The sequence below is a fragment of the Solanum lycopersicum genome, chromosome 1, assembly GCF_036512215.1.
Source record: "Solanum lycopersicum chromosome 1, SLM_r2.1".
Classification (NCBI taxonomy): Eukaryota; Viridiplantae; Streptophyta; class Magnoliopsida; order Solanales; family Solanaceae; genus Solanum; species Solanum lycopersicum.
Window position 1 is genome coordinate 59,515,230 of NC_090800.1, and position 27,974 is coordinate 59,543,203.

The window sequence follows — 27,974 nt, forward strand, 5'->3', positions numbered from 1 at the left end:
TTCCTAAAGTCCTATAGCTTTTCGAAGAAAAGTAAAGGTGTTCCCATACCGTTATGCAATACTCTATTAGACTCATTTCAGTAGAACAAGATCAATGAACCTAGGCTCTAATATCAACTTTGTCACGACGCAGATTGTTGTGATTGTCACCCACACTAACTACTCGGTGGGAGAACCGTTACTACTATCCAACTAAAGCAAGATATCTAAAACTAAAGCATTTATGTTACGGAAGCAAGTTAAATAACTAAAGACAAAGTTTCATTACTAAATAAAGATCTAATAACTAACTAACAATGCAGAAATAAACCTAGAACATGAAAGTCAATGCACTAAAACTAGAAATGAGAACAAAATCTAACAAGAATTTGTAGTGAACAATCTAACTAACTAAAACAAGGTCTACGTCCAAAAATGGTGGACATAGACTAAAGAGATTCCATGGCATCCCGAACGATGTGCCTCACCCATGAACTCGAATAAATCATCCATCTACTTAGCAAGATTTGTCAATAGTCGCGTGAAGATTTCATGTACTCAACAAAAATAGGAGCAACTGGAGAATAAGTACACAACCATAGTGTACTAGTAGTATCGTTCGGCTATCCATTAGTGTAACATAAACAAGCAATTACAATATTATAGCACATGCATAAATATCAATATATTCAATATTATCATAAAAATCAACATCACAATTCACATGCTTCATCACATAGTTGGTCCTCTCATGGAACACAAAGTCAAACTTATAGCATGTTGGAACGTGGCAATTCGATCCAATTCTTATGTTGGAACGTGGCAATCGATCCCAGTTAGCATGCCGGAACGTGTCAATTTGATCCAAGTTAGAGTATCAGAACGTGGCAGCCGATCCTAATCACACATCACAATAACACATCAAAAAAACATATTCAAGTCATGATTTCATGGTATCGATATTCATATATCTCATTTCAACATCTATGATCAATATTGCAATACATATACAAGTACCATAACGAAGAAAAGCAAGTGTATATCAGACAATCATAGATATCACAATCATGACCTACCTCGAAACAAGCTTGAAACCCAAGACAACTTGATCCTTCCCTTTCTGGATTTGTTCTACTTGTTCGTGATCTACAAACAACAATTTATATACGAGAATCAATAAAGAAACACCAAATTCCCCTAATACTAACAAACTATGAGCCCTAGTTCAAAACTCATGACCCAACTAGTCAATTTAGGGTTAATTCCACCATAGGATTCTTCAAGAAATCCTTCCCCATCAATATTGAACCATTCTGAAAAACGAAATTGAGGAGTGAAAAACTTATCGCTAGCTTCAAGAATGGTATAAAACGAGTAGGATTAGCCGAGGAGTCGTCTCTTAACTCAAAAAGTCAAAACATACAAAATCAGGTCATCTAAGGATTTTATTTAGAAATTAAAAACCCGTCATCCCGCTATAACGTCACCCATCCCGTTGTAGCGGCGTCGCAGCAGTGACACTTTTTGAACCAATGAGCTCCGTCTTAAAAAATCTCAAAAATCCTATAAATAAACCTCTGCCTCGTCTGCTACAGCGACACCCATCCCACTATAGCGGCGTCACTGTAGCGGCATAAGGCGACGCGGTGAGATCCTCAGGGATTTTCAATTTCCCCCCTTTCATAACATAGCATAGCCCACTACGCTCAGAAACTGCCCTTAATGCCAAAGTCATTCCCGATGACCTACTTATCCAAATTCTAAGTCGTAAAGTCATAGGAAATCCTTAACGAGTTATTAATCCATTCTTGTATTCAAATCTAAATTTACTCCACTGATTGCTACAAGATTTCCCTACCCCTTGATGAATCCTAATTTCTTCAAATCTAGACAAGATTTGAAAAATCCTAGTATTATGAAAATATTTTTTCGAACCTGATTTTCCTCCATTGACATTTCTATAACAATGAAATTGGTCTTTACAAAGTGACTACGAAAAGTTTTTGGCCCAAAAAGCTTTCCCGTTGGCTTCTCTATAACCAAGGAAATAGGTCGTTAGATTAAATTTACAAGTTTTATTTTTATCTTTTCAATTTACTTCAGTTTATTTAAAATGTTATTGTTCACTTTTATCGGAAGGTTGTCATAATCTAAAAAATAATAGAAGAAAAAAATTGCTTTCACTTTACTTAAAATTGTCGTGAGATCTTATATCATATGCAATTAAATTTTATAAAACAATTCTTATAAAATTTCAAAAAATTGATTTTATATGCAATTCAAATAGAATTAGTTGTATAAAACAATTCAAATGTAATATTACTTTAAATGAAATAATAATGTGAGAGAGTAATAATTATATAAATATATATTATTATTTTAACAAATTACCTCTACAACTTTATCTATATTTGAATAAGTGGCAAATTTTCATCTCAATTTCAATCAAAATGTAAAACAATCTTTTGATAATTATTTATGGTTTGTCTTTTTATGGAATTTACCAAAATGGCGATCATAGTGATAACCTCCACGAAGTTACTTAAGGGCTATAAAGTTTGTTTAATATGATCATAAACAGAATTTTATAACTAATTAATTTTATTATATTATTTACTTTTCTTGTCTTGATTTAATAGGAAACTCATATAATAACATCAACTTTTATCAATGTAAGGTTACAAAATTTAATATATATGTATCAAAAATGTTATTATTTCATCAGAATTTATCAAACATATTATTTATCTTTTCTTTACAACTTATTTTTTTAATAAAAATATTGCCATTTTTTATAAGTATATGTAATTGTAGAATTAATGTATCAAATAGATAAAGGAATAAGGAGTTGTGTCTAATAAAGGAATTAAATAGCAAAAGATGGTTACATGTTTAAGCAAAACCATTTCAAATCTGTGTTTTTCTAATGTTGTTGTTTTTTATTTTAAATTAATTTTTCTAATTCAATATAAATTTTATTTTTAAAAGACTTTATTAGGAATGGAACATTTATTTCAGCTACATATTTATAATTCGTTGATACTTCTTTTGTTCCTTTTTTGATTTTATCTTTCTTTGAGAAAAAAATAATGTTTTTTATTCCTTTTCTTATCTTATCTGTATTCAACTTTAAAAAAATCCTACTTGTCATTTAAACATATTTTCATAATTAAAAGATTTTATTTATAATAATGATACAGAAAAATATTTTATTTTTGTGGCGTTAAAATGTGGTGCTATCATCTTTTCTAAACACACTTAAAATGTGGTGCTATCATCTTTTCTAAACACACTTATATTATTTTTAATTTTAATAGAATAAAGTTGATAAAGTAATTTTTTTTATATTACGATTGATTTTAGCTTCTCGAAATATCTTTTTCATTTATGAGGGGTAAAAAGATGTAATATCACGATTTAATATAATGACAAAATTATTTTATATGATTACTATAAAACAAAATTAGGTATTCTTCTTATTCCAAATTTCTATATATATTTAAAACATATATTTAAAATTACATGATTTGATGAATACTTATAAAAGGGTTTCAATTTGATTTTTAAGTTCAATATTCACATTAAAATTGAATTAATTCTAATTTGCTTATGAATTTTTCACTTTAACGTAAAATAATAAAGATGAAAGAAATTACATGTTAAACTTCATGCTCTTCATTGCCATTGTCTCCACCTACATTTAATTTTCAAAAAAAAAAATTGCTCGTTTTTAAGGTCCAAAAATACATGCATAATATGATAAAAAGAGAAAGAAGCAACTAACAAACTTAATATATCAGGAGAAATATTTTTTTATGGTCCAAAAATGCATGCATATTGTTACTTTCATTGAAATAATGATCTTATGCGAAAGAATTCAATTGTCAATGATGAAAGAAAATAAGAAACATGGAAGTAGTGGCTATTTGTAAGTCTTATGTGATTTAAAATACAATAAATTAAACTTAAAATTATCTCATTTTAATTAATGTTTTATTTTCCATTAAAGAATTTAAAATATTTGTTTGGTTTTTATCATTTGGATAGAATCCATTGTGTTCTAAATTATTAGAATTTTATCCATGGCGTTATTTTTTATTGAAAATATGTTTGTAAATTTTTTATTAGATTTATATTATTGTTTTTAAAGAAATTAGGAAAAATAAAGAATAGTTTTTGTCATTTGGATAGAATCCATTGTGTTCTAAATTATTTAAAATTTATCCATGACATTATTTTTTATTCAATATATTTTTGTAAATTGTAAAATAAATTTCTAGTATCATTTTTTAAAGAAATTAGGAAACAAATAAAGAATATCTATTATTCATCTTTATTTATGAAAAGACTTCGAGCCTGGTTGGATGGGCTTAAAAGATGGTCAAACTGACTTAAAAGTCAGCTTTTCATTTATTAGAGTGTCTGACTTATTTTAAGTCAAAAGCTAAAAGCTAGGTGAAAGATGTTTTTTCAACTTAAAAAATCATTTTATGTTGACCACGCATATCACCTTTTTGTCCTTAATTCTTTATTTTAATTATCATTATTTTGTTGTAAAGAAAGCTCAGAATATAAGAAGAAAAAGACAAGAAGTAAGATAGAGGAGAGAATTTTTCTTCCAAAGACTAGACGAAAATATGATGAAACTGATAGGAAGAAGATTGAAAAGGGGTCCAAAGCAAAGAAACTTCTTGTCTGTGGTATAGGTACTAATGAGTTCAATCGTGTCTTAGCTTGTGAATCTGCAAAAGAGATCTGGGATTGCTTAAAATAAGCCCATGAGGGAACTGAACAAGTAAAAGAGTCAAAGATTGATATGCTCACATCTTAGTATGAAAATTTCAAAATGAGAGAAGGTGAAACTATTCATGAAATGTTTACTAAACTGTCATCCATCAGAAATGAGTAGATTAGTCTTCGAGAACCTATCAGTATGAATAAGCAAGTTAGGAAAGTGCTTCGAATCCATACCAAGTCTTGGGAAAGTAAGGTTGATGCTATTACTGAAGCAAAGGACCTGAAAGAGTTAACAATGGATGCTCTCATTAGAAATCTAAAGACTTATGAGATGAACCGAAGTCATGATCAGTCACAGAAGGAAGTCAAGATAGATAAGTCCTTCATGCTGAAATACAGATCTGAAGAGGACTCCACTGATGATGATGATATGGCTTACCTCATCAGAAAATTTCAGAAGATTGTGAGGAAAAACAAAGGTTTTAGAAAGGGAGCAAATGTTCCTCGAACTGCCACTCAAAATGATACTTGTTTTAAGTGTGGAAAAGCTACACACTTTATAAGAGAGTTTCCATTACTCAAAGTTGAAAGCAAAGAATATCAAAAACCAAGAGGTGATAAAGAAAAGCGAAGGGACCTGGTACTCAATAAGAATGATCAGAGAGTTGTTGCTGACTATGTGGTCAAGAAAGCTCTTGCTGCATGGGGAGACTCTTCAAGTGAGTCAGAAGATCTTGATAAACCAAATGATGTGTCAATGGTGGTAGTTCATGAAGATAAAACCATATTATGAGATGTTTGCTTTCATGGCTCATTCAGAAAATGAAGATGATGAGGAAAAGGTAACTCTTCTTAATATAATACATGATTTGAATACCTATTCTCTTAAAAAATATAGAACATTAGCAAATATTATGATTGATTCAATTATTGAGTTAACTTCTGAAAGAGATATTATGAATGCTGAGCTTGAAAGTTTATATGAAAATAGAGATAAAATGGATGAGAAAATGCTGAAAATTGAAGATAAAATGGTTGTTCTGGAATCTGACAAAATAGAACTTAAAAACAGTTGCATCTAATAAATGAGAAAGCTAAAAAGCAAAAAGGAAAGTCTAATGCTTTACAAGTTGAGCTTGAAGAAAAATAGAAAACCTCTGAGACTAATCTTGGTTTGGCTTTGGAAAGGAGCAACAGCTTAGAAAGAGATATTGTCAAACTTAAAGATGAACTTGAAAAATCTCTTAAGTGGACAAAATCTTCTAAGTTGCTTTTAGACATAACAAATCAAAGTAATTTCAACAAGAAGGGTCTAGGAAGTTTGAATATTACTCGTCCTTTCAATCCTCACAGCAAATATGTATTTGTGTCTGACAATTTGATGTAACTTCATTGTGGTAAAAATGGGCATTTAAAAGAAGAATGCACTTCTTGGAGAAAGTCACATGAAAGACTTTCTAAGTATACAGAAAAGCAAAGGGTTTCAAAAGAGAGACCTGGTCCCACAAAAGAATTCTCAACCCAAAGGTATTCAAAGAAAGACTTGATTCTGCTCAAAAATCCTTTGTCAAAAAGAATTTGAAACTACCTCATTGGTCTAGAAACACTTTGATCACTCCTTTGTCTGCTTTTGGCGAACTCAAATTGAAATGGGTTCCCAAGCCTAACAAGTGATTCTTGTTGCAGGTGAGTGAGAGGAGCAGCAGTCAATGTTGGTACATGGACAGTGGATGCTCTAAACATATGACTGGTGATATCAAAAATTTCCTCTCACTCAAGGCACTTTAGGGAGGAGGTGTCTCTTTTTGTGATGGAAAGAAGGGGTATATTTTATGTGTTGATAAAGTGGGAAAATCGCTTGGGGAATCAATTGACAACGTGTATCATGTCAATGGGTTGAAGTATAGTCTTTTGAGTGTGTCTCAAAGTTGTGACAAGGGAAATGAAGTGAAGTTTACATCTGAGAAGTGCATTGTAGTTAATCTAACTACAAAGAAAGTGATTCTTACTGCTCATAGAAGTAAAAACATATATGTGGATAACTTAGAAACATATCATGGAGATGATCTGACATGTCTTAGTGCTCAAAATGAAAATGTTGATATGTGGCATGGAAGACTGGGGCATGTGAGCTCATCTTTATTGAATAAACTGATTTCTAAGGACCTGGTCCTGGGTCTGCCAAAGTTGAAATTTTGTGAAAGTAAAATTTGTGAATCCTATGTCAAAGGAAAAAAAATCAGATCATCCTTCAAGCCAAAGAAGCAAGTAACCTCATCAAGAGTATTGGAGTTGCTACACATGGATTTATGTGGATCTTTGAAGGTTCAAAGTAGAAGTAGAATGAAATACATTCTGGTGATAGTTGATTACTACTGAAGGTACACATGGACAAGGTTCTTAAGATCAAAAGCAGAAACACCAGAAGAATTGATAGTGTTTTTCAAAATGATTCAAACAAAGTTGAATCAAGTGATTGCTGGAATTAGGTCTATGATGGAACTGAGTTTGAAAACTCAAAAATTGATCAATTCTGTATGAAAAATGACACTAGTCACAATTTTTCTGCTCCAAGAACTCCCCAGCAAAATGGAGTAGTGGAAAGGAAAAACAGAACCTTTGTAAATATTGCAAGAACCATGATTATTGAGTCAAATCTTCCTCAAAGTTTTTGGGCTGAAGCAATCAACACAGCATGTCATGTTACTACCATATGTTTGATAAGGTCTTCACTAAATAAGTCTCCCTATGAATTACTCAACAACAGAAAACCTATGTTGAGCTACCTTAGCGCATTTGGATGCAAATGTTTTGTTTTGAACAATGGAAAGGATGATCTAGGAAAGTTTTATCCTAGAAGTGATGAAGGAGTGTTTGTAGGATATTCTTCATCAAGTAAAGCATACAGAGTTTTCAATAAGACAACTCAATGTATTGAAGAAAGTATTCATATTGTGTTTGTTGAAGATGGAAATCTGAAAGGTGCTGCATCAAATAATGAAGATGAGTTAATTGATCTGTTTAATTCTCAGAAAATTGAGGGGACTGAAGCTGATGTAAATGACCAGTTGGGGATTGACAATGCTGATCAAAGCTCATCTGAAAAGGCTAATGGAATTGAAAAATGGGAGGAGGAATCTGGTACCATTCTAAACTCAAGTCAGAATATCTCAAACTCTCCAAAAAATAAAGAATTCCTTGAAGAAGAAGAGCATACTGATCAGCTAAACCAGTTGACCTTTAGACCAGGATGGCAACACAGGTCATCACATCCACTTGATAATCTCATCTCACCTCTGAACTCTGGAATTCACACTAGATCAAAAATAAAAAGTCTAGTTGCATTCTCAGCGTTTATATCATCAATTGAGCCTAAGAATGTGAAAGAGGCATTAGGTGATGCAGATTGGATAAATTAAATGCATGAAGAACTCCAACATTTTGAAAGAAGTAAGGTGTGGTACCTAGTTCCTCGGCCTGTTGACAAAACAGTTATAGGAATTAGATGGGTTTTAAAAAGCAAGCTTGATGAAAATGGTGTGACTACTAGAAACAAATCCATATTAGTTGTTCAAGGATACAATCAGGAGAAAGGTATAGACTATGATGAAACCTTTGCTCCTGTTGCAAGGATATTGGCTATCAGAATTCTCATAGCCTTTGCAGCATTCATGGGATTCAAGCTATATCAAATGGATGTCAAGAGTGCTTTCCTAAATGGAGACTTAAAAGAGGAGGTGTTTGTTAAACAACCTCCTGGGTTTGAGGATCTTGAGTTACCAGATCATGTGTTCAAATTGAATAAGGCTCTGTATGGTTTAAAACAAATTTCAGAGCTTGGTATGAAAGGCTGTCAAAGTTTCTGTTGAAAATGGGTTCAAAAGAGTGAAAATAGACAATGCCTTGTTTTTTATTAAAAAGAGAACATAAATTGCTTATTATATAGGTATATGTGGATGACAATATCTTTGGAGCTACATCGGAGCATTTGTGTGAAGAATTTTCATCATTAATGGGAAAAAGAGTTTGAGATGAGCATGATGGGTGAATTGACCTTCTTTCTGGGACTACAAATCAAGCAATCATCAATGGAATCTCAATCAGTCAGGAGAAGTACATTAAGGATCTGTTGAAGAATTCAATATGGTTGATTCTAAACCTATTGATACTCCTATGGGAACAAACTCCAAGCTTATAGTAGATGAATTTTATTCTCTTGTGAATCAAACCATGTGTAGGGGAATCATTGGATCCTTATTGTATATGACTGCTAGCAAACCTGATATCGTATATAGTGTTGGAATGTGTGCTAAATTCCAAGCATGTCCTCGTGATTCACATTTGATGGATGCAAAATGGATTCTAAGATATTTGAAGAAGACAGGGGACATGTTCCTTTTATTCCTAGTAGGTGACACTTTTGATCTTGTTGGTTTTGCAGATGTTGATTTTGCTGATTATCAAGTTGAATAAAAGATCACTTCAGGGATGTCTCATTTCCTTGGATCTTCACTTATCTCATGGGGAACTAAGAAACAGAATTTAGTAGCTCTTTCAACAGCTGAAGCTGAATATGTAGCAGCTGCTGCATGTTGTTCACAATTGTTATGGATCAAACAACACTTAGAGGACTTAGGAGTAATCATCAAGGATATACTCTTATGTGTGACAATACTAGTGCAGTCAGTATGGAAAAGAATCTTGTTCACCACAAGAGAACCAAGCAAATTGATGTTAGACATCATTTTCTGAGAGACAATGTTGAAAAAGGAAACATTGTGCTTACATATTGTCCAACGGAGGAACAAATTGCAGATATCTTCACCAAGGCTCTTAGCAAAGATCAATTTGAGAGTAACAGGTTGAAGTTGGACATGATGACTTCGAAATGATTTCCAGTCATTCAATCGTTGAATTTCCCTGATGGCTAAACTTGTAGTGCAGGTATCCTTTGTGTCAATAATATTTTATCTAAGTTAGATCGCTATTGTACCTATTGCAGGAATACATTCATGAAGGACTAGAAAAGCAAAGACGTGGCTAGAACATTTGAGGAATGATGATAAAATTGCATTATGGGACATGGTCCTAGTCGAGGTAAGAATTCATACATTAATTTCAAAATGAGATAACGTGACCATTGATCAAACCATGTGTCAATCATCGGTTATTCTGACCGTTAGTCCCATCGCTTACTTTCCAAGCGACGCGTCCAATCAATAGGGACTTGGCACCGTTTCATTTCTTTTTAAACCCTTTTTCTCCTTCTTAATCCTTCATTCTTTTTGCAATATACCTTCACTCTGTCGAGAAAAAAAGGGCTCAATTTGCTTTAATCTCTACATTTTTCATTCTCCACTACTGCTACTCTATTCGTCTTCTTGATAAAATGTCTGACCCTTCGTCTGCTTCTAAGCAAATACTTATGGCACTTAGTGAGATTGAACCAATTGCTTTCTATTCTCCGTCATCCACAAGGTCAGGATCTAATCTTCCAACAAGTTCTCCCTTAGATAATCTCGAAAACCCTTTTCATTCTATAGATATGAACAGTTCAAATGTTCCTACTGGACCTTGTCCCCATCATGAAATGTTTTCATATGCTCTTTTTGAAAGAGATTTGCCAAGGAACAAAACTTCTGAGTCGAACATTCTTGCTGCGAGTGAAGAATTGGTAATTGAAAGTCTTGCTATGATGTGCAGGAAGCGAGGGTTGAGGAAAGTGAACCTTTTCATAATGAAGATATCAGAGAGACCCAACCTATCTTTGATAGAACTCCAGATTTTGGGAGATATCCATCCTCTAATTCCTCTAACTCAGCAGGTCATGAACAATCTATACAGTGGAAAGTTGAAAGGAGAGATGTAAGTGCATCTAAAGGGGAAAAGAGAAAGTGGTGGGGGAAGTGTATAAAAGGAGACCTACTACTAAATTTGATGCCAATTAGATGATGGATGATGCTCTGAAATCCAGTGCTAAGTCTACAGCAGAAAACCAGAGTGCTAGAACTTTCAAAGTGTCCAATTTTAAAATGTCTGGGTCTTGTGTGATAGATGTGTCTACTGAATAGACTGAAAAAAGATACAGGAAAAAGAGGTCAGGAAAGACAAAACCCAGAGGAACCAAGAGAGCTGAGCAAACAAAATCCACAGAGGAGACTACTAAAGGAAAGAGGAAAAGGTCACAGGGACCTAGTACACAAGGAAAAATTGAAGAGCAGGTCAACAAACAAGAGACTGTTGACAATATGAGGAAGCAGTCTGTACTGGCTGGCAGGGTTTTTGACATGAGGATAATTAATTTTCCTGGAATGGACTCACTTCATGACATGGTTGAGATTCAGTCTTGGATGCATCTCTTCAACCAAAAATCTCCCATTCTTCATGAAGAGGAAGGGGTTTAAGGAAAGTGGCTTGTCTATACACTATCATCTTTCCACACATTGGTCTTTAGTTTTTGCAACTTGAAAAAACACATTCAAGAACTCTTGCAAAGGCTTAAGAAAATCAAGCAGAAGAATCATTTAAGAACAACCTAATCTCAGGCGTATATTGTGTAGTTGTTTGAGAATATATTCTTTCGGTCTTACATTGTAAACTAATCCTAAATCTATAAAGGAATCACTGTGGTTTGATTTGAAATTCTAAGTTAGTTAGTTGAACTAATTTAGTGGGTAACCGTTGTGTTGCTTAGAAAATTCTAAGTTGTCTAGAGTGATAGCTTAGTGGGTAGAATAACATCTACTTAGGCTCATCAAGCAATAGAATTATTGCTTGTTGGTGAGATTAACAATTTTTTTCTCACATTTGTGTAACCTGTTTACTTTTGCTTGTGAAGATTTGTGAAACGGTTGTGAAAATCCTGTGAGACAAGTCGTGGTTTTACTCCCTTGAGCAAGGAGATTTCCACGTAAAACTCCTCTGTTGTTAAACTACATTTACTTTCTGTTATATCCATATTTGTGTGTCAAGGGACCTGGTCCATTGATTGATAGTGGACGTAGACATTCTAACAAAGTGTTTTCTTTTTCTTTTTGAAAGTGCTTAGATCTCTTTTAAAAGAAAAAAAAGGTGAAGTATTTGACCAAAATTTTGAGGGAAAAATACGTGAATTCGCTAATAGCAGGAATTGTTTTGTTAAAAAAAAAAAAGGGGGGGGGGGGGGGGGGGGAGGTTTTCCCAAAAAGTAATTTTCCTAAAAGCACTAAGGTTGTTGACTCTTGATAAGGCAACATAAGGCCGACTATCCTATAAAATCTGATATTTTATTTATAGAGTTATAGTATAGAAACTCATATTAGTAAAGTCACAAAGGAGAGAAAGAAAGAGAAAAACAATCTTATTTCTGCCTATGATAACATAAACTTAAAGAATGAGAATGTCACAGAGGAAAATATATATGGAAAAAGAAGTATTGAATTTTGTTTTTTCTATAACATAATTGATGAACAAGTTGAAATGAAGTAACCAAATAAAAACATGAATAGGGCACATTTAGCAGACAAAATAGTACTAAATGAGCAAGAATTATAGGTCAACAAATGAAATTCTGAAGCAAAACAGACGAAATACATAACAAATAGTATAAAACACAATTATAGGATTAAAAGGCCAGTTCATTTGCCACAAATCAAGAGTTGACTTACATAAATAAGGAGAAGTTCTAGAATCCACTTTAGTGCAAAATTAAGAACAAGATGAGATGGAAAGCTAGCGATCTGGATAGAAATGTTTTTGGAGAAGAGTCACTTTACATGAAGCTTAGCATTCATAGATAAATGAAAGTTTATGTGTCTAGCAGAACATAAAAAAGTAGTTATGTGAAATGACACAATTACCCTCAACATCACCAAGCACACATTTTGACAGTGTGGTGCTTGGTTATTCCCTCTTCTTATATAAAAAATAAACAACTAGTAGGAGTCGCACGGGCTCAATATTTATTTTGTTGTGATGAACTTTAATTTTTCCGTAAATTACAAAATAGTGGTAATGTACAAATAAATTGAAGTTGTGTGGCTGATTCATATAACATAGTCACCAAGTTGAGCATAAGATCTATCAAAATACATTAATGAAGACTTTTACTTTAGTTTTGAATCCCCTCGGCTTTAAGTGTTCAAGCAGTTACCATTGATAACTACATCTAAAAAGAGGCTACCATGCAAAGTTAATTTTTACATGTGAATCAAAAGATTATCGCATAACAACAGGTTATATATATACTAAATTCATATTAAATTTGAGATTGAACAACACTAAATATCATGTCAAAAACACTTCAGTTGTGCAGCTTTCAGGCAATTTGAATACACTTATATGATAGTACAGACGACTAAAATAATAAAATTTTCTTAATTTGCTAAAATAAACAAACAAATGTACATTATTTTACGAGGATTGGACAATCAACTCGTACCATCTACATTTTTTAAAAGAAGTTATTAAATATAATTGGCTACATATGGTAATGCAATTTATATAACTGATTTTAACAAAATTTTGGCACGTGAAAAGCCAATGCCGTCTTTTTAACAAATTGAATTTTATTTACATAAGTAACTGATTTTTGCTTCTTCTTCTTCTTCTTCTTTCTTCAGAGATACAAAATTTACAGAAGAAGAAGAAGAAAAGCTTAAGAACTAACATTCATGAAAATGGCTTTACGGGTCTCTGTTATCGTTTCCAACGTTACACTTCTCTTCTTACTCTACCTTTTGATTTACTCCAGTATTCCTGGTAAACATGACACCTTCATATCTCTGTTTTCTCTTCTTCTTTTTTTGATTTTCCTGATGGAGTTACGAATCTTTGATTTGAATGTTTTTACAGTATCAAGGATGATGAGGCTAAGAGAAACTAGGGAGAACCTTGATAGCTATCTGAACGAAACCCATTTAGATCGTATATTTGTGAAATCATTACAAGAGAAAACAGAGTACAAAGCTCCATTGAGAAATTCCAACAATGGGGGAACTGAAATGCTTGAATCTCGGAATCAAAGTCAATGTAATCTCGTCTTCTTGGCATCAGCTAATCCATATCAACCTGCAAACGGCACTACGTTTGAAGCACGGAGAAAATCCAACTTGGATGTTCGTCTGAATTACACTCCAGTTCATCTCATCTATACGGCTTATGCTGATGTTGATGTAGATAAAGTCCGCCGCCGAAGGTTTATGAGAGGGATTACCATCGTCAATTGGAGTCTTGTTCTCATCACTTTCATCTTAATTGTGCTTCTTGCCTGCTTCTTATTCAAGTATATATGGTATGTATACATACATACATATATGCTTCTTCTTCTCTCTTCATTATTAGTTCCCCTGTTTCTGAATGATTCCCTTTTCTCTTCATTAATTGTTGACTGCAGCTAGATAACAATCTTGATGCATTGTGAAATGGAGTTAGAAGTTGAAGAAATGATGAATACTCAAGTCAAATTGGATTGAATTTTAGATACGTATTTCTGTACTGAGAAACATATATCATTCAAACAGATTCTTGTTATTCATTCAAATGTAAATTGAGTGTCTTCATATCATTTGTTGATTACTTCTTTCTTTGATAACCTCTTGTAATCTTTTTCGTTCGATTATCATATCATTTGTTGATTACTTCTTTCGGTTCCTCACTAATCTATTTCATCTTCATACCTATTTTAAAACGTTTTACTTGAATTTAGTCTATGGGTCTTTCTACTCTTCAACTTTGATCAAGCTTTTGTCTTTCTACTCTTTAACTTAGATCAGGTTTTTTGAAAGCGTATTAATGTTTACTTCTTTTCATTTATAATTGTTTGGCTTATTTTATAATTCATACTAAATTTACTAAAATTAATAATACAAGACTTTTAAATTTTATGATCTAATGAACGCATTAAAATCGAAAGTAAGCCAAATAAATTGAAATTGAAGAAATACTTTTGTTGTTGTCTTTTAAAAGTGCTTACTATTAAAGGTGCTTGCTTTCAAAATGAAAAAAAAGTGAAGTGTTTGACCAAAATTATGGGAGAAAAATAAGTGAATTTGGTAATAGCTGAAGTTGTTTTGTTAAAAAAAAAGGGTTTTCCCCAAAAGTAATTTTCTAAAAGCACTTTTGAAAAATATATTTAATATTTTTTAAAATAAAAAAAAATGCTCAAATACTAATGGTTGTTTGTAAAAAAATAATAAAAAAGACAATGTTTATCCACATTCACACGAAGCCTAGTTTCCAATATATCTACTTCTATCACATAAATGTGATGTCTTTGCAAGGCATGGGCCCAAAAATTTAGATGGACTACTTCTCATCACTATCAGTTCATACTTGTAAATTAAAAACTAAACTTTTATCTCATATGTCCAGGTTATAGTTACAACTAAAACTGAATTTTATTTCATATGTCCAGGTTATAGTTACAACTTTAAATTGATTGAAGAAAAGTAAAGTCGAAAGTCTTAGACAAATAGAAGTATCATAGAAATAATTTACTTTTTTTTCTAAAAATACCGATACACGAAATACTAAAACAAATAAGCATGCCACAAGATACCTGAGTGTAGTATATTATTTATAAAAGTGAGTTAGAAAATAAGCTATAGTGAGATTTCTTTCAATTGGTAACACTACTTCAAATTACATTTCAAATTTTCACGGTCAAACACTAATTTTTGATTAAAGAGAAATATATTATTAAAAAAATGTGAATCATTTTTTTTATAGTCATATTGATAACTTAGAAGTGAAAAAATGATCACCACACAAGTAATTTTTTGTTTCTTAATGTCAACCAAAAAAGAAATCATAGTTGCTACAACAACAAAAATAATATCCTTTCAATTTTTGAGTGTTATCTTCTCATTGAAAATTAGCAGAAAGCGTTCAAATATTCTGTTCATTTACTTTAATTTGTCTATTATATTAAAAATAGTTTTTTCACTTTCAGCATATTGAGATAACTTTTTCATGTCTTACCCTCAACATTAATTACTTAATCCACAAATCATTTTTAATAAATCTTAAAAAATATATTAACTCATATAAAATTGTGATAAAATACCTATATTATATTAATTTAAGAAAGGTGTAGAAGTTAAAGCGTACAAATATAAATATACTATGTAAATAGAAAATATAAATGGAGCCCACAAAAAAACAGAATAAGCACTAGAGAGGAGAATAAGCAGGCAACACAAGCCAACATGTTGACATTGTGTTGTCGTCTTATTCCCCTTTTCTATATATATATATTTTTGGGACAACATAAAAGAAAGCTAAAATATGATCTTCAAAGTGAAGGTCATGTATAGAAAGAATCGAAAATACAGATGAAAACTTAAGGAACAAAGAGAAGCTTTTATAGTTGATATGAGGAGTTTTTACAAGAGAAAATTTGGAAATATAATAAATATCATTTATTTATAATGTAGTAATTTTTCGCATTTATTGTAATAGTTGAGTTTTAGGCTGACTTGTCTTGGTGGAATAAGACGAGTGTCATCACGTCCATTTTTGGGTCGTGACAAAATAGTATCAAAGCCCCAGGTGCATAGGTCTCAGGTGTATACAAATCGAGTCTAAATAGAGTCTCGAGGATCGGTACGAAGAAATCTGTACTTATCTTCAAGAGGGTAATATGACTTTTAAGAAAAATCTTCACTTCTTGAATCTCTATCGTGCGTACTTGGTCCGTTCTGATTTTTGTCGATTCATTCCATTCTCTCTCACTTATGTGTTGACTATTGCGTAGTTCCTCATGTCAGTAGTTGGTGTCATTGGATTTTAGAGATGGTACTAAGGTTAAAGTGATATACTTCTGAAGGTGTTGTGTGATCAGATTTGGAATGTTCAATGATTCGAAGGAATTGCGTGAGCTTATGGTTTGATAATTCACTTTGAGGATAAATAAACGAGTATATTTAACAATGTCTTAGAGGACTTCATAAACGTCTTATGCTATTTTCTTTTTTTTGTTACTCATCTAGTAGTGGGATTAGTACTTTTATGGTATAGGCAATATCTGGAGTAGTTTGACAATTGAAAGTGAAATGATTAAAATGATGGCTAGATAATGAACAGTGTAACCTTGAAAAATACAGTTGATATAGTTGTCATAACATTAATGGGTTGCATAGTAAATAATGATGAACCAATTAAGGTTAAAATTTCTACAATATATCGATGCTTACTTGGTTAGAGTTATGCAAGATGTTACTTTTGATATTAACCTGACCTACAAAAGAATACATATAGTCTGGGATAGAAACAAAACTAATTTGATAATATTTTACAGCTATTTGGTGGGTAGAAATGTGTGACCTTTTTGGATATGATCTTCTCGGTAGATATGATATATTTGAGTGGTGGATCTTTTTTTTACGGTGTGCCATTAGTGGTATATTGAAAAAATATGTCGATTGTCAAATGTCAATACTAACTAGTTAAAGAGTTATAAATTTTATCACATGTTCGTATAATGAGATTCGATGATGCATTCACATTTAAGAAATCAACTAGGTTGTTATTGCAAATATTTGAGGTTAAGCAACGTGTATAAGAGAGATTTTAGTGGTGGATTTTTTATACGGTGCTAATGTATTAAGTTAAAAAGTGTATCTCGAGGGTTCTAAATGAGGACCGTTGATTTCATCTTAAGTTCCAAGAAAATGAATAGATACCAGAATGACAAGTTTATTAGTGAAAAAAAAAGGGTCTTAGTGAGTATACTTGGGTGAATGAAATTGGAGATTTTTAGTAAGAAAATGTGAATAAATTGAGAAAGTCCCGTGGATGGTTAGCATATCTAGGTTTGAATTGTCATATTGATAGCGAGGTTGAATTCGTGGTTATGGAAAGGGCTAACTAAGCATGATGGTAATAAGGTTTTATATTAATGAATCGTGGTTGAAATGCAACAATATAATAAGGTCTGTTGGGTAAAAGGGTTTTGTATGGTAAGATTACTTTTTAGTATCTAAGGTTATGGTTGTTTCTATTTGATAAGTAGTGTGATTTTATGATAAATTTTACGAGGAGTTGGGATGTTGCTCGAATAGAATTAAAAAGAGCTAAAGTCATAATAACAAAAATAATGAATGTTGTTTAGCGTTTATAAAGAAGTGAGACCACGAATATTTTGTCTTATTACAAGGGCTAAAGAGGTATCTTAAAAGGGATTGAGAATTGGATTTAGGGATGCTTGGTTCAACCCGTTTTGCCTTAGTTATGGTTATAGTTTCACTAATTCATCATATTGGTTAAAAGTTGTTGGATAAGATTTGAGAAAGAAGTTTTCATACGTCCAACTTGACTGTGATGATAAGTTTATTTCCTGGTTTTGAGTTTGGTAATGAGTATGATTGAATTTTTAGCGAAAGATATGATAAGATCAATGGAAAGACGATCAATTATAAGCTAAGATACGTGAATTCATAGAAATCTTCAAGGTATGAGCTAATGGTAAGGGATAAAGGGATTGAGTTACACAGCTAGATTCAAAATTCAAGTTTTTCATGGTGAATTTAGGCTTGTGGTTGTATGATTTGTCAAGGTATGAATTGGTAAGGTGAGGATGATCAATCACATTGAGTACGAAACATTTGGAAGGACTTAAAAATTTGAGTAGTAAATTTTGTTACTTTTGATTGTTATACCTAAGGGGAGTTTCACATAACATTATGGTTTAGAGGATAAGGTAAAAATGTCATGGGTTTTTGGACAAAGAATAAGACTTGTTAAGTGAGTTAGCAAATAAAAAAATTGGTGTATTGAAGAGTTCAAGATAATTAAAATTTCTATCATGGCAAGAATTTAAGAAGAGTGAAGGAATAAGACCTCTTGTATAAGCCCTTGGTTTGTAGTTGAACAATTGATTGATTTTTACCTATGAGTTTAGATATGATTGTGACATATGAACTAGTACAGACTTACTAGGAATTATCATAAAGTTTTCTAAAGATTGAGTTTTGTTTGGGTGACAAGTAATGATGTGGGAAAGATTATATGTGGTTATGTCGAGCTAGATTGTCCAAATTATGATAGGTAACTTATTAATGTTCAACGGTGTTGACCTACAATTTTACATGATTAATGAGGATTTTGAGGAAATTGAAACTACTTTATTGATGGTATGATACAAATTGTCATGATGTGTTACATAGGTAGTTGATGATGAGTAGAGGTTATGAGCTTATAGTATATCAAATTATTGGAGCCACCAAGAATTTGTTATGTGTTTGTATGAGGTATATGATTGTTTTGAATGTTAGTTCAAATTTGACATCTGAAAAGCATTCGTGGAGTTGACATTGTACGTTATTCAATAACTTTATATTGATGGGAACATATTTTTAGATTTAAAACTAGTGTTAGCCTTGGGTGGGACCCGTATCTGTCATAAAATGCTTATTTAGAAAGAGAGAGTGTCCTAATTTAAAATTTTTGGAGGCGATAATGTATTTGATAAGAATATTTTGATACTAGTGACAGTTTGAGAGTAAGGTAACAGGTTGGTGTAGTTATGATGTTTGTTGGTATTAAGAGTGTTAGATTTAATGGAGTATTTGAGTAGTATGTGGGATTCGATGAATCTAGTATTTGTAATGTTGTAATGGGGTTGAGTTTGGTTGATTGTTGGTAGCAAAAACATAAAAAAAAATTTAGAGATCGAGTCAAATAAATAGAATTTTATTTATATGGGCACTACGGAAGAAGTATATTGTGGTATTCGACCTTGCTCTGTATATTCTTATGTTACCAACTATTTCATTCTGGACATGGTTTAAAGTATGATTCACTTTCTACATTCGTGTGATTTTTGCTTCTATGGGTGAGTTCCTAATGGTGGATCGGGTGTACCGATTCTGTGATTTTCCTCCTGGTAAGGTTGCATACTTGGTTGTAGTTGTTGATTTCAGTTATTGAAGATTTGGTGTTGTTTGAGATAGTCGAAGGATACTAGTGATTCTACATGCACAATCTTGCTTAAGATAAATTATGGAAGAGCTTTCGTTGATAGTTATAGTTATCCAATAGCGTTGTTGAAGGTTTTGCATCCTAGAGTGTACATCTTGCTGGTTGTTTACCTGATCTTGTTATTCTTTGAGTTAGATAAGTTTGATTCTCCCTTTCATTGGTACCCTATGTCTTAAGATCTGATTTTTTAATAACTTAAGTTCTAGGAAAGAATGTGTTGTGAGAAGAAATCTTGATAAGATTTGTGATAATTTATGCATTTTGAGTATTTGTTGGTCGGTTATCTTCTAATTGTAGCCGATATTGATTCAGAACGTTATGATGGTTATGTCATAAAAGAGTCATACTGATGGTTGTGTTGTGGTCTAGTGACGGTTTATACTATTCTTGATAAAATGCTCTTAAAGAACTCACTTAGAAAGATAAACAGTGACTTTGAAAGATCATACCTCAGGCTTTTGGTAACATGGTTATTCTTCCTTTTCCTTCTTTATGTTTGAGGATGAACATCGGTTTTAGTAGTGGATAATGTAATGACTTGAAAGGTAATTCTTGTATTTTTTTTAATTTCCATTTTTTTACCATTCTCGATAGTTATTCTGAGTTACTTTTTACCAGTTAGGGAAGTGATTTTGAAAATTTTAAACTATTTGATAACTATGATAATTTAATTGATAGATAATTCTAGAGAATCAACTTAATGGGCGGCTAATGGGCTAAGTTTATAAAAAAAAAACCTATACCACTTGGACCATATGTTTTGAAATATGTTAAGTGAGATTTAACTCTGTTAATTATTATTATTCAAAGAGTAAAAAAAAACTTGACCAAACCTATTGTCTCACGCTATTGGGGAAAACAAAAACTTCCAGGTAAACTCTAATTTTATCTTATTTGTTCTCCATATGGATGATCATGTATGAAACAAACCAATATTACGTTACTATGTGTGGGTAAGGAATGAAAGCACTAGCAATTTATATTATAAAATTCATATAAAATGTTAGGTTAGAGTTGATTTATGGATCTAGAGTAATGGGTCAGTGAGGAGGAGTAATGATATCTATATTAGAGAATTGACTTTGTAATAAACTATCAAGAAGGTATTTAAATGACTTGTTATTAGTAGAATTATTTTATTTTGTTCACGTTAATAATGAAGAGTTAGTGATGCTAGTGATTGATCCAATTATTGAAAGTGTATGGTATCAGTACTTACATATGACATTCTGCATAAAGAATGTCTATGGATTTAACAAGGTCTGTGTGGTTTAGGAGCCAATTCACGTAATTGGCTTGAATTTTGAAGCCTTCTGATAGTTCTTATACTATATTCTAGTTGTTATATTAAAATAGGTAATTCAATATTAGATGTATTACATTATATAAATATTAGATTTATGATATTATAGAAATTGGGACTCAACACTAGACTTGAAATTTGGAAATATGAGAATTTACATGTTAATTTGATTAAAGAACTGGGATGAGTTTTTGGGTCAAGGTTAGACCTACAGTAACATGGGTGTTGTTAGTTTTGAAATCTTATTGTGGTTAATTATTTGACTAGATTGCATTGAGTTGGAAGTTTAACAAAAAGGAAACGCTCAAGTTCCGGAGTAAATTCTTATTTGATTCAGGTAAGTTAATTTCTAAACTCTTGTTAAGTGTATGGAATGTATGTATGTCCTTGTGGTATATGTTTGGGAGTAATGGAACTTGGTGATAGTTGACTTGTCCACATTGATTAATTCTAATGACGAAAAAGGGATGATAAAAGGCAATGTGATTAATTATTTATGTGTGATGTGTTGAGGAATGTTTGAAAGATTGTTGAATCATTGTTGATGTGGTATCATGTTTGTGTTGTTGTAATTTGTGCAATTTTGTGAAAATGGTCATCTCCTCTTTATTTGTGTGAACATGACATGGTTATGACAAGTGTTATGTTAATTGAGAAAGAATGAGAAATTAAAGAGGATGTACCATTTTGACGGACGTATCACGTGCCGCGATGGATACTATATTTTGAGGAACGTATCGCGCGTCCCGATGGTTACTATTATCGAGGGTTGTGTCGTGCCGCCGCAACAGATACATGGACAGATATGTCCCCCATGGATCTCGGACTGAGAGATAGCGGGTTTGTATCACTAGGTCAGACATGCATCATTATACTTGACATTGCATTCCATTGCATTGCACATACTTATCATTAGTGAACTTGATATTGTGTTCTGCTGATTCTGTGAATATCTTTCTGTGAAATAGGTGATTGATGAATATTGATATTGTTGTTGAGGATATGCAATTTGTTAAAGTATCTTTGTTGAAAATTTGTAATTTGTTAAATAATTGTTGTTGAGGACATGTAATTTGTTAAAGCGTTGTCGTTGAGAACATATAATTTGTCAAAGTGTTGTTGAGGATATGTAATTTGTTTAAGTTTTCTTGTTGAACTATGTGCACTGTAAACCTTGAGTTGTTTGGTTGGCTGAGTTTTATGCAGGTTGTAGTTGTTGAGGTTCGGTTTGGGGGTGGCAGGAGTACCCGTATTTCATCCTCATAGCTTGTGTTTAGAGGTTTACTTGTTGAGTACCGTCTGGTTTGGTACTCACCCCTTGCTTCTAATTTTTTTTTGTAAGTTACTAGCCCGAAACTTATTGATATATTCTCTTATTTTCCAAGGCTTCTTGAAAATTTGTGAGGTAGTTGTTTTTCATCTCAGCAGACCTTCTTACTCATGTTTATGATTTTGTTTTACTCTAGAAACACTGACATATGAGACTTATATTATCTTTTGATTCAATTGTACACTTTAGAGGCTTGTACACGTGACCACCAGGTTTTGAGGTATAATGAAGGTTGATAGTAATTTTCCGCATTTTATTATAATAGTTGAGTTTTAGGCTGACTTATCTTGGTGGGATAAGACGAGTGTCATCACATCCATTTTTGGGTCCTGAAGTCAAAACTTCAAAATTTATCAAACTTAAAAAATCTACAAAAATATTATTTTAGCAATAAAATTATTATCATAAAATATATAAATAATTAAGTGTTGTAGTCTACATATCTACCAATCGTAAAAAAACTATCAAATCATAAACAAAAAAATCATTATCATTAAAAATATTTAACTAAATTTTTACTCCCTTTAGTTCAAATTCAGTTAACTGTTGAGATTTCAAATATATCATTCTTAAATATCTATTAGAATCATATTCTTAATTACCAAGAAAAGCAGTATCATAAAATATATTAACAGATTATTAATACCTCTAGTTAACATTCAGTAAATTATTAAATTTCAAATCTGTCACTCTTAAAAATCTATTAGAATCTTATTCTTAATTAGCAAGACTCAGTGATGACACCTATGTTCCCAACCAAAAGGCAAGTCAACCCAACATACTTTACCAATTTTTAACTAACTAACAAGGTAAAAAGGTAAAACAACGAGTAAAATCTCTAACACTAAGTTCCTTATGAATATTGAAATGCGAAAAACTAAAATTTATCATCACAAGAATTGGTGTTATTAGTATAAGAGCCTCTAACATACGATCCCAATCTGAAACTAAATAACAAATCCAGACATAAGGGGTATCATGTCTGAATACTAAAATAATATAATAAATAAAAGATGTGGGAGGTGAGGGCCACAGAATAACCAAAAAGCACACCATAACTCCAAGACACTCCAAACTCGGACTCAAACAACTCCATAAGATGTGCACGTACTCAGAATCGAATTTGCACCACAAAAGAGTGTAACAAGTGTAGTATGAGTACGAAATCGTGTATCCAATATATCTCATTGACTAACAACGAAGAAGTAGTGACGGGAGTTTATATAAGAAAAATCAATTCTTTAATTATACAAGTCTATATTACACTTACCAGTCAAGTTTCATCAAATAGAGGTAATCGAATATCAAGTACTTTTCGCCCACAAAAAAAACACATAATCATCAAGAATGAAGGATGTCATGAGATGAAATTCAATGTGACACCATGAAATGATATGTCTCAGAATGTCCAGTACTCTCTCAACCTTATAAACATAATACTTCTAGGAAATACATCGAGAGTTCATTACCCATGGGGGACTCTCAAGGTCTATATACCGATATGGACGATTTTCACGTGTTTGTGTGAATAATCTCAATGCACTTTCATAAAATCAAATAACTTTCACACGGATGGTCTCCACTTGCCCATATTACAATCTTAACATCTCATCATTCCCAGCACGGATGATCTCCACGTGCCCAACTTATAATCAATCTCATGTCAATGCATGTACACGATATTATTTCAACAGAGGGGATGATGATGCATCTCAATCAACCAATATTAGCATAATACATAATCACCTCAATTATCACAACTATACGAGTGTGATAAGGATAACACAATAACAAGAAGAAATCAAATCAATAATAAATCAGCTAATGCCATAAGCTTTGGCATTCTTGGGTTTCAACCCGCATTCTATAGTAATAAAATTTCCCTTTAATATCACTGGTTCAAGGAACACAACTACGACCTTTTATCCTCAAAACTCCTTCACTATCAACAATGCATCCTTGGCTTCTCTATTTAACTCCTTGTCTCTAATCTTACATAAATTATCATCATAAAACTGTTGAGCCCGAATCTGCTCTAGCAATAGATTAGTCACTCTAGTCAATATTTAGTAAATTGTTGAAATTTCAAATCCATCACTCTTAAAAATCTATTAGAATCATATTTTTGATTATCAAGAAAATCAATATCATAAAATATGTAAATAGATTATTAGTCCCTCTATTTAACATTCATTAAATTATTGAGATTCCAAATATATCACTCTTAAAAATCTATTACAATCATATTCTTAGTTAGCAAGAAAATCAGTATCATAAAATATGTAAATAGATTATTAGTCCCTCTAGTCAACATTCAGTAAATTGTTGAGATTTTTTTCATAGTCCAAAATAAGTCAACTTCTCAAAGTTTAAGAGAATTTTGGAGACCATTTGGATAGTTACCCTTCCTTCTTATGAGGTTCTTAGCTACTTATTATTTTCTAGGAAAATAACTTGACAATAATAAAAAGGATAATAGTGAAAAGTAGTCTTTAATTTATATTATTAAATGTTGTTTTTTCTTAAAGGGTGTGTCATTATCCATAATAATTCAGGCATATTACTAATTCAACTTTTGCTCGATCAACCTTTAAATACCTGAAAGTGATTTTCTCATCTCTATATACATTAATATGTTAACGAGTCAATTTCGTACTTTGTAGTCTATAATATTAATCTTGATAGTTTAAATTATTTTGACTTTCTTTTTAATAGTAATATGATTATTTCATTGGTTTGTCTTGATTGAATTACATAATGTCTATTTTTTTAGGAAAACATTGTATATAATTGTCCTTCTATGTATTTGTAAGTAAACATAATGTTATATATTTTTTAAACATAATGATAGTGCATTAAATTAAATTTAGAGATAATTAATTCATAATAATTTTTTTATCTTTTTAACCGAATAATTTGCTAGCAAGAAATAGATAAACTTATAAGAACAATAGGTAATAACACTATTTTTAGAATATAAAATAATGATGTGTCATCACTCATTATACATAAAAAAGAATAACAAATAACTAATTTTGGAGAGATCAAAATTCCTGTATAAACAAATTCTCCCAAAGCTATATCACATTGCAATTATAATCCAAATGGTCCTTTCCATGTCATAAACACAATTCCACAGCTTTAAGTGCTTATGCAACTTAGTAGCATTTCACCATTGGCAAATTTATATTGAGCTATCACTATATAAATTACCAATTTATTATATATTTAGTTTTTAAATTTATATATATATGATATTGGTTAAAAATTTGAATATGTACACTTTAATTTGATATGAATAGAAAATAATTAAACTTTTTACAAAATTATATTAGTCAAATGCACAACATTCTTATCAAAAGCATTTTCCAAATAAATTAATCAAACATAAATTATTATATTTTCATTATTGATTTTCTGAAGAATTATTTTTTAAAGGATAACACATAAATGTGCCATTTAACTTGGCTTCAAATCACATTTATGCCCTTCAACTTTGGATGTGCACAAATAGACACTTAAACTTGTATAAAGTTGAACAAAAAGACACACATATCCTACATATCATAATTTTTGTTCCCTTATATAAATATTTTTTTCCTTACCTGCACTCACTTTAATTTGATATAAGAACATTCATCAAGCCAAAGATTTATATATTGTATTTTTTATTGAGATAATCATGGTAAGGAGGAGTTCTCACATGCAAGAAAAAAATGAAAGAAAGTTCATAAATTATAAGCGTTCTGAGGAGATTGTGTTTTCCAAAATATAAACAAAAAACGCTAAGTAAGAAAGCAAGAAATCTTTCTATTCTGTGCGAAATTGAAATTATTGAATTATTATTTTTTCAATAAAATTAAGTATACCATTTATATTTGTTAAATCAGATGGTGAATTTATTACCCATCAGTTTTGAAGACGAAATTATCAAATGGATGTTCCTTGGGGCATGACAATTGAAAGAATTTATGATCACAGAAGCATGAGTTTTCAAATAGATATTGTCTCTTCTCCTATTTTTGTGATCACAAATTTTTTGTTTGACATTTTACAATTTAAAGAACACTGAATTGATTGTTGTGCTTCCAAACGTTGATGGACAAGTAATGTAAGATATTATTTATTAAATAAAATGGTTCACCTATAATTGAAGAAATAATAACAAAAAATTCAATTCCACACAAAATAAAAAATTTGTTGCTTCCATACACAAAGCATTTTTCATTTTAGAGAACGTAGTCTACTCAGAACACTTATATTTTAATGAATTTTCTTTCACTTGTTTTTTAATTGCATTTAAGATCTTTTTTTTGGATGTGAATATCATAATAAAACGTATGCTACACATTTTTATTGAATGAGTGTTTGACGTTAGGATCGTCTCAAAAATTTTGGGACTTAAAGTCAAACTTCATAGAAAAATCTTATTTTGTATGGTTGACATATACAAATTAAATAACTTTAAAATACTCAATGAAATTTTATAAATGAGATCCGGAGAGGGTAGGAGTAAGCGAGTGTAACATCTCGTAATTCAAAATAGCTAGGATTAAACAAAGAAACTAAGAATAGTTATTTTTTGAAAGAATAGCAAAAATCTGAAAAATTTCCTATGTTTAAAAATTGAGTTTTGGTCACTTTCAAACGGTCATAACTTCTAGCTCCGGAGGAGTTAGGGGAAGTTATTTACATGGATGGAAACTGCTTGGAAATATCTTTCCAGCGACACCAAGTTTACTTATTTTCTATGTCGTATGAGGAGATATGCCTTTTGCAAGTTGGGTTGTTGGACTGAGGAAAGTTCAATTTGGATTTTGGTAAGGGTAAAGTAGTCTTTTAACCCTACTATTTCCTAATTTGTTGTAATGATTTAATTGGGATATAACCAAGTTTTAGGTCAGAGTTAAAAGAAAATACTTTTCATGCTTAAGGTTGGGAAAAAACAGAAGAGAAAAGAAAAAGGGAGAAAGAGCAAGATTTCACCAAGAACGCCAAGAGAGTCTAGTGGAATTTCTGAGGGTGATCCCTAATAAGGTATATGACATCTTTCTTGTTGGGTTTGTTCACCCACACACCAACATGTTTAATTCAGCAAGTTTTGAATAGATTGGTTGATGAATATTGAAGTTCTTGATGAACTATTGTTGAATTTTTGTTAGTTGAGTTGTAGCATACCTTTAGTTGTTATGATTTGTGTTTTTGGACTGTTTTACGAGTCTAAACTATTAAATATTGAGGTATTTAGTGATCCTAAGTGTTTGTGGGTGATATCCATGGAAATTTATACGGTTTAAACGGAGAAAAAAAGTTGAAAGTCTCGTCTGATAAGCCCTAGGCGCCGCGCCTGCCAGAGCCTCTCAAGGCAGGCTCTATCTAATAGGCACTGGTGCGCCGCGCCACCTAGATCGCCTCAGACCAGAGTCTATCCGATAGGCTCTGTCTCTGCGAGCCTCTTAGAGCGACAAAGTAATCTGGATCCGCTCTTCCTTACCTATCCTTTCGGACTAGTTCTTACGTGATGTACCCACATTCCTTAGTTGATTCTAACACTCTAAGGTACATCTAAACATCATGAAAAAATTAATAAACATGAAATAATGAACCTTGAATCCATATTTCAATTCAAGAAAAGTTAGGATCAAATTCAAGTAAGTTAAGAAGTTG

At 31.7% G+C, this 27,974-nt stretch overlaps 1 protein-coding gene and 1 long non-coding RNA gene across 2 annotated transcripts; one reads left to right on the plus strand and one right to left on the minus strand.

Annotated features, from left to right (window-relative positions):
- Nucleotides 1-554: 554 nt before the first annotated feature.
- On the minus strand, nucleotides 555-12,481 carry LOC104646721 (uncharacterized). The gene is made up of 4 exons (XR_740906.4): nucleotides 12,363-12,481; nucleotides 3,636-3,673; nucleotides 1,056-1,125; nucleotides 555-876 (listed from the first exon to the last, which is right to left on the minus strand). It is a non-coding gene; the product is annotated as an uncharacterized lncRNA (long non-coding RNA).
- Nucleotides 12,482-13,237: 756 nt separating this feature from the next.
- On the plus strand, nucleotides 13,238-14,287 carry LOC104646719 (uncharacterized). Its single transcript, XM_010321043.3, has 3 exons — nucleotides 13,238-13,455; nucleotides 13,549-13,987; nucleotides 14,090-14,287. Exons 1-3 carry the CDS (start codon nucleotides 13,368-13,370, stop codon nucleotides 14,091-14,093), a joined length of 531 nt encoding a protein of 176 aa, XP_010319345.1. The 5' UTR covers nucleotides 13,238-13,367; the 3' UTR covers nucleotides 14,094-14,287.
- Nucleotides 14,288-27,974: the final 13,687 nt, after the last annotated feature.